This window comes from Sminthopsis crassicaudata, chromosome 6 (assembly GCF_048593235.1).
Source record: "Sminthopsis crassicaudata isolate SCR6 chromosome 6, ASM4859323v1, whole genome shotgun sequence".
NCBI lineage: Eukaryota > Metazoa > Chordata > Mammalia > Dasyuromorphia > Dasyuridae > Sminthopsis > Sminthopsis crassicaudata.
In genome coordinates, this window is record NC_133622.1 from 203046020 (window position 1) to 203056492 (window position 10473).

General features: G+C 45.0%; 1 protein-coding gene across 2 annotated transcripts in view; it reads right to left on the reverse strand.

Moving 5' to 3' along the window:
• Positions 1-8778, reverse strand: part of RIC3 (RIC3 acetylcholine receptor chaperone) — a 34264-nt gene extending 25486 nt beyond the window's left edge. The window contains exons 1-2 of one of the 2 annotated variants that reach the window (XR_012483250.1): positions 8340-8778; positions 7159-7539 (exon numbers count right to left, since the gene is read on the reverse strand). Coding sequence is in view for 1 of the 2 variants with exons in the window: in XM_074273756.1 (XP_074129857.1) it covers positions 8340-8454 (115 nt within the window). In the remaining variant the exon portion in view is untranslated. Of the gene's footprint in view, positions 1-7158; positions 7540-8339 lie in introns of those variants that run through there. The other variant, XM_074273756.1, reaches the window with a different exon arrangement.
• Between the last annotated feature and the right edge of the window lie 1695 nt (positions 8779-10473).

Genomic DNA, 10473 nt, shown 5'->3' on the forward strand with positions numbered 1-10473 from the left:
GGATAAATGAAGGCCGTTCTCTAGGATTTTTTAATATTTCATGGCAATCAGTTCAACATTCAGGCTCTCCATCATACACTCCTTGTTCTTTACACAACCGGCCTACCTCCATTTCAGGTACAGAAGAATACATGCATGACAAATATTTACTCACTCAAAGCACTCAATAGGTTTTTATGAACATCTATGACGTGCACATCATTCATTTCCCCCCTAGCCTTCATTAACAATTCATTCAATATTTATATAAATTTTCCAAATCCACCAAACTATCAGGACTCTCGGGGGCCACAGAATAAAGTTCCTATTCTCCAGGAGTTCAGAATGTTGTTGGGAGACCATATATACACTCATATAAACCCTTTACATAAAAGTGCAAAGTAATGTGTAAAGTGTGTGTGTACTCAAATGAATGGTATAAATAACAAGTGATAAAGAGGTCTAATTCAACAAACACTTAGGAAGACACCATGCAAGACACTGGAGTCATTATGATCATGTTTAATTTCTCTGATTACATCAGCCCCTGCTCATGGTTTATAATTTTTTTTCTTCTGATCCTGCTATAAATTGCTATTTCATATGACTCTGTTGATGTGTATTTGTACTGACTCCAGGGTAGTTCAAAGAGCACAAATGGCTGATCAGGAAGCTTGAGTGTAAGAGAAGAGCCAGATCAGGCCTGGCACCCAGGCCAATTGTTACACCAAGAGGGAGGTGGGAAAAGTTGCAGCTTTGTCATAAATAGTGGCATGATCTCGGGGAAGTCATTTTCTTCTGTATTCTCTTGTTTCCTCATCTGAGTTTGGTGATCTCAATATCCCTTTCATCTCTAAAATTCTATAACTCCATAAATCACTGAAGGCTCCTGAGCAGGGAATGGCCTATTCAAAGTGATGTTTCAGGAAGCCTGATCTTAATAATATATAATTTAATTACTCTTACCAATATCTACTTTAGGGAGGAAGGCTGGAGACCAGGAGATCAGTTAGATGGCTACTATAGGAATTCAAATGTGAAGGGAGGCCAGTGACCCTGGAAACTAACAGGGACATGTCTGGGGACCAATACAATGAATTATCAACACTGCTGCTGGATTAGATGTGGGTTCAAAAATGCCTCCAAAATTAAGTCAGAGACCAGGAGGAAAGCCATGCTGTTAAAATCATGAAGAAGAAACTAGTGACATTGTATACACTTGAAGAAAAAACCACAGCTGCAGTCAAGTGAAATATTGGCTACATATTTGTGGCCGATTTCATCTGTTCAGATGCTGGTGGATACTATTAGATGAGGTGGCAAGAAGAATAAGCGATATAAATTGGGAAGTGCCTTATTAGATTTGATGAAAAGGAAGTTGAAATAAGTACATGAGTCAAAATGTAGCTCTCAAAGGAGGGGATAGTTGGAGAGGATACAGAGAAAGCCAGTATGAATCACTCATTAGGAGACTAAAGAGGAGAGACTAGAGTGTTAGAAGGTACCAGAGGGGTGTCGAATTTTCCACTTTAGATCTTTGGAAAGTAGGAGCCACTGGTGAACTTTGAGAATGCACTTCACACTTATAACATTTTCATCTATCCTAAATCTCTTTTCAAGGCCTGACACCAGTGATTAACTCTTTAAAAAATCCTACTTTTTAAAGAGTAAACTTATGCTATGTAAATTATTACTTATGTGATATTACAAGAATCACACATAAATGGTACAGAAGGGCAGTGATCAGCAGTATGTGAAATACCATATTGATGAAATCGTGGATTCCTCATTTACTTGTTGAAAAAAAAATATTAAACACCAACATGTATAAAAGCATTGTGCAGGGAATGGGGGAAACACAAAGTTTAGATTAGGAGCTGACTGTCACTGTGCTTACAAATGTTTTTTTAAAAAAGAGATGAGTAGGAATATAAAAGGCAAAAATGAAGAAGACTTAGCAATGGGAGTAAAAGCAGAGATGGGTATGTAGCAGATATATTCAGGAACAAGCATACAGTTCAGTCTGACAGTAGTATTGAGTACATGGAAGGTTGTATTATGTGCTAAGACTGGAAATGTAGCTTGATATCAAGGTCTTGGATTATAGGCAAAGAAGTATGATCTTGACCGAGTCAAGAGGGAGTGCCACCTAAGAATCTCTGAGCTGAGGAGTGATATGATATATTGAAGAAAAATCATCCTGGCAATATAAAGAATAATAATTAGGGAAAGTTGACCAGGATTCTAAGCCCTATCTCCTCCCACCCCCCAAAAAGGAGTCATCCCTTGGTGACAGTCTTCTTGGTGACAGCCTGGTGTGTCCCAGGGTGTCTGTATTCCTGTGTTGGGGAAATCCTTCCTCATCCATGAAAGATATGAGAGGATGTTTCATGCTTCTTGCCTTATGTACTGAAATAGTTAGTTATGGCTCCAGCAGAATGAACGATGGATTAGAGGTCAGAAGTTGTAGTGGAGGCAGGTGCAATAGTACCAGGAGATGAGGACAGTTCATATTCATTAGGGTGGCCACAGGGATGAATATATTGCAGAGTATGGGTCTTGGTAAATTACTCCTTTCCCAATACATTCATGAACTCTCTCCCCGGCTTTTGTTCGGTTTTGGTGGGTGAATGTCAATTATCTTAATTTTTGTCCAGATTTCCCTTTCTAATTTACCCTTGAATTTTCAGATTTCACCTGACATAAGGCTTGGACAGAACTAATGGGAAGGAAAAGAGTCAAAGATAAGCCAAAGCTGACATTTATATAGCACTGCAAGGTTTGTCTATATTTTCTTCACAACCATCCTATGGCATACACAGTGCAAGTAATATTATCCTCATTTTACAGGTGGGAAAACTGAGGTTCAGCCAGATGACTTGCCCATGATCATACAACTGGCAAAGGTCTTAGAAGGGATTTGAATCTAAGTCGCTTCAAAATCTCAGTTCAGTGCTCTTCACACTAAAACCGAGTTCCTTTTCTGATATTATGAACATGGGAGCCCAGGTGAATGGTGGCGTCAGAGACAAATAATTGTGTTAAAAATAATATCATTGGAAATTACAGGATTGCTTAATTCACGTTATCTTAAGTACCTTTTAGAATCTCTATGAACATATATTCAACTCAACAAATGTTTAGTGAATAGATTTGATAGGTAATGTGTTATGCTAGGCACTTAATGTACCTAGGCCATTCAGAATGACAAGTTTTCCTTCCATCTTTGGTTTTTAGTTTAAGAAAATAAATGTCTTCTCTCTTCCCCTCCCCGACCCCCCAAGCTGGCTTAAAATAAAAGTAACCCAAAGGAAAGAAAACAATGAGAATCAATGCTTTAGACTATATATTGGGATATACCAATAGTGAAGGACATGTGTGCGTGTGTGTGTGTGTGTGTGTGTGTGTGTGTATACTTAAGAATTCTATAAAGTGGAATTTGACTAAATACTAATTGTTTATTGAAAGCCTTTTCTACATTTTGGTTTATTTAATTATTAAAATTTCACTTAGTGTACCACTGGAGACTCACTACATACCTAATGGATTTTAGAAAAGCACAGCACTACTTTCTCATTGTTTAAAAAAAAAAAAAAAAAAAAGCATAGTTCCTGCTGCTAACAAAAGGCTAGCAATGTTAACCAAAGAGCTTTCTAAAAGCAACATTAAGCAGTCTGTAACACTTCATTCTCAGGACAAATCAATCCATAAAGAACTGTATGTATTTATAACTCTAATTGCCATAGTTCAAGCAAGGTTTGATGGGGTCTTGAAGTAAGCTTCTCTCTGGAAAAAGTAGGTAATTTTGGAAACAAAATTGGGCCACAATCACGATGGATCACTGGACTTCCACCACTTCTTCCTGCAGAGCTCTCCCCACTTCTGTACCTCCCTCCATTATTCTCATCCCTCTTCTATTTTCACCTTAGACTACACTGACTTCAAACCCTTATCAAGAAACTATTGTTTAGGATGTAAACTCATGATGGTAGGGGCTGTTTTGTCTGTGTCCCCAGCAATCAGCAACCAGCAACCAGCAGCACAGGACCTAGAAAAAATTGTCTACATCCCTCTCTTTTGTCTTCAGTCAATGAGACAGTGTATTTTCTTCTTAGCTTTCTATGTGACAAACTGACTTTCTCGCTGTGCCTCACTGGACATTCCAACACCCTATCTCTGTGTCTTTGTTGGGTTCCTTCCCCAAGCCAGTAATGCCCCTTCTCATCTCTGCCTCCTAGCTTCCTTCCAGAGTTGGCCCAAGTGCAGACTTCTGCACAAAAATTTTCTTGGACCTTCGGCTGTCCCCACACAAGTGCACGTCTTCTTCCTGTTAAGATTATGAGATCCCTGGGAACAAGGACTGTTTTACCTTTTTCTCTGTATACCCAACCTAGCAGAGTACTAAAAAGGCACTGCCTTGGTGGATTATAAATCCTTAACTGCCACAGTATTCTAGTTGTTGAACTGAATATTCATAACACTGTATTAGGTGATTCTGAGAATAGCAGGACTTTTTAAAATGGCACTCTTTTAATAAGTTTCTTGAAGGTAGAGAGATTATAAAACATACACAGCTAAGTCAACACTTACTAAATGCTTACTATTTGTCAGTCACTGTACTAAGCACTAGATTAACAAAGTAGAATGTGAGAAAGGCAAAGGAGTAATTCAAAGTACTCAAGAAAATCTAAGGGAAAGAACCCTTTTGGCTGAGTAATCAGGGAATGCTTCCTGGAGATGGTAACTAATTGGATTTCAAAACGTTTCTCAATGGCAAAAATTATACATTTAGTGGAAGTAGGAAAAAATAGAAACAGGAAACCAAGAGATGAGGATGAGATCTAGATTGGCTGTAAAATGCACGAAAGGAATAAAAGGGAATAAAAGCACTTTCTCTGGCCTCCTTTAAACCTCAGCTAAAATCCTACCTTCTGCAAGAAGCCTTTCTCATTCTCAATGCTAGCTTGATCACACATCATTGTTTGCATGCTCTCTGACCCTCCTTTAAGGCTGTGTGTTTCTTGAGAACAGGAACCTTTATATTTCTTCATATTCCCATTTAACCCAGTGTTGGCACACAAGTACTTAATTTTTTCTTGACATACAAGGCAGGTAGAACCATGGACCTTAAGTAGTAGTTTAAAGAGTTTGTTATCCCATGTGTAACAGGGAGCCACCAAAGGTTTTTGGGGCAAGGAAATAACACGATTAGAGTCTTGCAATAGGAAGGTTATTCTGGCTGCTGCTGCTGTAGACGATAATACATGAAGACAAAAGAAATTTGAGGCAGAAAAATAAATTAGCTCTTAAAAAAGAAGTGATAAAGGCTTGAGGTTGTATAGTAGGAGTGGATGATTCATGGAAACAGAGAGGTCCAAGGCTTGGGGCTAAATTTTTGTGGTTGAGAAAATGTCATCCATAGCTAAGTAAAGATGTACCTTTGGCTAGTCATAGGCTGGATACTGTTAATTCTTTATTAATTAAAAGGATAGTAGAGTGAAGAGTACAAACTAGGTTCAGCCTCAGAAGTCCTAGATCCATTTACTATGTTATGTGCTCTTGGGCAAGTCATCAGTCTTCCTGTGGGTGTATACCTGCACCAACACAGATATCTGCACTATCTCAATTTCCTTGACTTTTTCCCCTAAAGGTATCAAGTACTGGATCTACAAACAAGAGTATGTCCAGCTTGGAAAGCAATACAATCTTCAGTATATTCCAGAATTCTCTTTTTATTACATTATGTTTAGAATTCCTCCTTTTGGTAGAAGACTGGACTAGGTTTTTAAAGTCTTTTCCAGCTCAGAGATTCAGTTAAATCATTTGACAAGATCTATTTGTGGAAAAGTCTGCAAAGCTTTGCAATTATAGTCCCTATTGATTGCATTTCTCTGAAATGTCTCTTTACAGTGTGAGTTTATCAGGACAGGATTTAATTTAACCAATTTCAACAGCTGACCATCTATCATTCCAGATTGATTTTTGCCCAGATTACGACACTTTTGTAACCAATAAATTACAAAAGGAAAATTCATACTGCTATCAATGGTTTCAGAATCCTAAAAACTAGCTCGAGTTCTGTGAAGGCAAGAACCATGTCTAATCTACACTTTATATTCCCTCTGGCACTCAGCACAGAGCCCCCACACTCAACTGGGTGTTCAACAGTGTTTGTTCAAGTGAAGTGAACTCAACCCAATGGAAATTCAAACAAGTAACTTGGAGAAAAAAAAAAAGGTAAAAAAATAGTCCTGGATGAAACTTCACAGCTTTGGGTCACCATCTCTGAATTTACTGCTTTTCCAAAATAAACAGCAACCACTTAAGCCTTCAAAAAATTGTTGTATTTTGTCCTAAAGGGAAAAAAGCCAAATATTTTTTTAAAAAATATTTTCCCCTACATTTTAATAGTGCAGATTTCTAAACAATTTATATCCTTATCACATTACCATAAAAACATATCCATATTTCAGATCTACTCTAACCTGAAGTGTTTTCTATTCATACCTAATTATGTTTTTCAAATGTTTAAGGGTAGCTTAATGTAATCATACCCTGAACAAATCACAGAACTTTAAAACCAGAAAGATTCTCTCATGGGACCAGACTTGGCAAGGTTTTCTGTCCACCTTAGAGCCCGACCATCACCACAGCCGGGGATTCGACATCCCTCCTTAATTACCTGCTTTCCCCACAGGATCTCCAGTAAGGGGTAATTCAACACCTCTCACTCGTTCCATCTCAAATAGTTTCAAATGTTGACTTTTCCTTAGATTGGGGCAAAATCTGCTTCCTGGCCCATCCGCCTACTCTTGCCCTCGGACCAAGCAGAACAAATCTGCCGTCTTCTTTATAAAGAGGTGGTTTTAACCAGGACCCCTCCTCCTGCCACACATGCTTTTAGAATGATGCATTTGACATCATCCCTGTATGCTCTATCAATGAGAATTATTCAATGTAACCTACGGCGTACCAAGGAAAAGGATTAACAGAAAAGCATTTGTCAAATGAGGCAAATTAAAGCCTGTTTTGCACAGCTGCATTTCAAAATGACTATTAGAACCTTCCAGTGGTGGCACAGGCAAAAAAAAAAAAAAAAAGTGGCTTAAAAAATGGCCGAGGCAGTGAGAGGGGGGTGGTGAGGTTGGTATAAAAAAAAAAAAAAAAAGGCAAACAACATTGATTCAAGTCAACTTTATTTCACATAAAGAGACCATGGGACACATAAGACAAAGCACCGAAGCCCTAGAAATGCTCAGGTAGAAGAGACACTGGGGTTGGGAGTGGGCGTGGGACTGGATGATTTGAAGCAAAGCAGGAGAAACTGATTTTTAATATGCACACACACATTTCTGTTATGCATATGCATATATACGAAAATCTCCAGCCAAAAGCAAGCTCCACACGAGACGGGGAAGGAAGGGCAAGCAAGCAGCCAGCATGTGCGGGGGGCTGAGGGAGGGCCGGGCAGGGTGGCAGGCAAGCGGGGAGGGTGGAGTGAGGCAGAAGCGGGGCTCAGGTCCCTTCAGTGGATCCTTAAGCACGTGCAATGGCTGCGTCCTGAAAAGGGAAAGAGACCGGGATTTGAAGGCGGGCTCGGACAGGCTGCCGGGCTGGGGCCGCTCCCCGGGGCGGGACGCTCCAGGGACGCGCCTCCGCCCACCGCAGGCCCTGTCCGAGGTGCTACAAGTCTGCGAGTCTCAGTTTCCTGAAACTATTTCCACCGGTTGTGGTCGAAATGACCGAAACTGACTTTATTCTCCTAATTTCCAATGGGGAAATGAGTTGTTCAGATCATTCTTTTACAATAATTAAAAAGCCCCCAATATGAGGGAGTGCGTAAAAAATAAGTACTGTTAATTCCCCGAGTCCCGTAAATGCCCCGGCAGAAAGGAGCTCGCAAGTGCCCGCACGACCTCGGAGGCCCCACGGCCGCCACTCGGGCCCCGGCTGGGTCCGGCTCAGCCCCCACCCCGAGTCCGGCCCCTCTCTCCAGATTGTGGCCCTCGGCTTCGCCCGGGGCCGCCCCCTCCGGACTGGAAGCTCCCCGAGGGCGGGCTCTCCTACGTGGTTCACAGCAGGTGCTTAATAAAGACCTACTAACGGCCTCCTGAAGGGTTTAAAAACTCGCGGACTCGGCTGCTTCCTCCCGCTCTAGGGAACGGCTCTCGGAGCGTGGGAGTGCGCGGATCTAACGGCCGGTAGCGGCGGCGCCGCCAGAGCGAGCTAAGTTTCCCAAGAGGAGAAGGCAGGCGCCGGGCGCGGGAGTCTCTCCCCCTCCCCCTCCCCAGATCCGGGCTCCAACCCCCGCGGCGGCAGCCCCTCCGACCCGCCCTCGGGACCCCGGAGCGGCCTCTTACCCGAGGACGGCTCCGGCCTCCTCCCGCAGGACAGGAAGGCCTTGGGCAGCAGCAGGGACACACACAGCACGAAGCCCGACACCATGGCCACCTTTCGTAAGGCGGGGTAAGCCATGGTCGCGCTCGGCCGTCAGACCCGCATCGGCCCTGACCCTGCCTGTCCCGACACCGCCACCGGAAGCGGAAGCCCGGCAACGGCTCACGGCGTGCGTGAGCCCTTTCCCGTTGCCTCACCCTTGGGCCCACAAGATGGCGGCACGACGGAGCGTCGAGAGGGACAGAACTCTTCGAGACCCGCCGCGGGAGGGGAGGGGGGGACGAGGAGGTCTGTTGGCCTGGGAGGGCCGGAGGGAAGGGCGAGCGGCTCGCGCGTGAGCGCGAACCGCCGCCAGGGGGCGTCCAGAGCCAGGGAGCCAGCGCGTGCTGAGAGCGAGGGAAATCTTACGGGGAAACCTTGGGGGTATTTTCGTAATCTCCATCTCCATCACGGCGCGCATTATATAAAGTGCTTCACAAACATGCTCTCACTCCACTCTCACAACAACCCCTATTTTACAGAGGGGGAAACTGAGGCAGAGGTTAAGTGACTTGCCCAGAATCACACGGCTAAAAAGCACCTGAGGCTGGATTTGAACTCAGATCTTCCCGAACCAGGTCCATCGCGCTATCCACCTCAGACACAAAAGATTGCAGAACTGGTGAGAAAGGGCTGGGTCTGCCTCAGTTTCCTCATCTATGAAATGGAGGTAATGATGATCCCTTGGGGCTTTTGCAAACCTTGCAATACTGGCTGAGTGCGAATTACCATAACGGTAACTTTTGGAGGGGAGGGGAGCTCCGATGTCATCGAGTAAGGGCCTAGGGAGGGAGGAAGCTCTCTCTCCAGCAGATTCTCCTGCAACTTCCGGTCTTGGGGAATCGCCACCTGCCCGGCGTGAGTCTGGGCCGGGACGGGAGCCGGGCTTCTTTCGGGCTCCGCCGTCCTGTCTGACAAAGAATCCGTCCTCACGTCTAGAAACGAATTCTAGAAAGAAATAGAAACGTAGGAGACGGAAGCCCAAGTAACACCCTCAGCCCTTTTACAGGTAAAGAAACCGAGGACTGTACGGAATTGCACTCGGAGCACCTGGATCCGGCCCGAGCTCTGCTGTGAATTGAGCGTCCGTGGGTTGAGTTTTTTAATTTCTTTGGCCCTCAGTTCCGGGATCCGCTCGACGTGGAGGCTGGATTACCCCACCTCCGAACGTCCCAATCCGCCCTCGGCCTGCGATTCCGCGGCGGCAAGTGAAGCCCCGACCTCCGGCTCGGGCCCTCCTCCGCGTCTCTCCGCAGCGGCCCTGCCCGCGCTCGGGGAGTCTTCCCAAGGGGTGCGATAACGAAATGGGCTCGGCAGGAAGGTCAAGGGTCCATTTCTAATTAGTCATCGACTCCGAGCCGCCTTGGACAACCCTTCACCTGGCCGGGCTCTCCGGCTGTGAAACTGAGGGGTGTCATCTCCGATCCCGCCGGCGCGGGAGCCGCGGCCGAGCCCTCCCCTTGGGCCGCGTCCGCTGTGGGATTTGGGGTGGGAGCCTTTGCTTCTCCATTTGTAAAATGGGGGTGATCGTTACGCTGTCTGGAGCAGGGCAATGTTTTACTTGTGAGCCCTTTGCCCAAGAAATTTTTATGTGGCCCTCGGCAAACAGTTATATATAAAACTAAGTATGCAAATCAAACGCTTACGGCTCATAACTCAGGGTTTGGGGACCCCCGCATCAGTTATCCAGCCCCATGTGAGGGCCTGAGTCACAATCTAAGACTGATCTAGAACCCAGCCAGGATTGTAAGAAACCCAGTCTGGAAACCTCAGAGAATAGAAATGGTGTCACCTCGGCCCGGGGCCGACCCCTCAGGGCAAGAGCTCTCCGTGGGGGGGGGGGGGGGGGGACTAGGCATGGAGAGGGATAAAAACGGATTAAGGAGAGCCTGGGGCCGCCATCCCGTGGAACTAGGGCTCCAGAGTTCGGAGAGAGGTGCTGCGGCAGGGGCGCGCTCACGCACGAGGAGGGAACCCCGGGTCACGAGGGAGCCCCAGTGTGAAGGAGCAGGCGTGGGAGCTGTCCCTTCCTGCCACCATGAGTTATACGGACAGTAC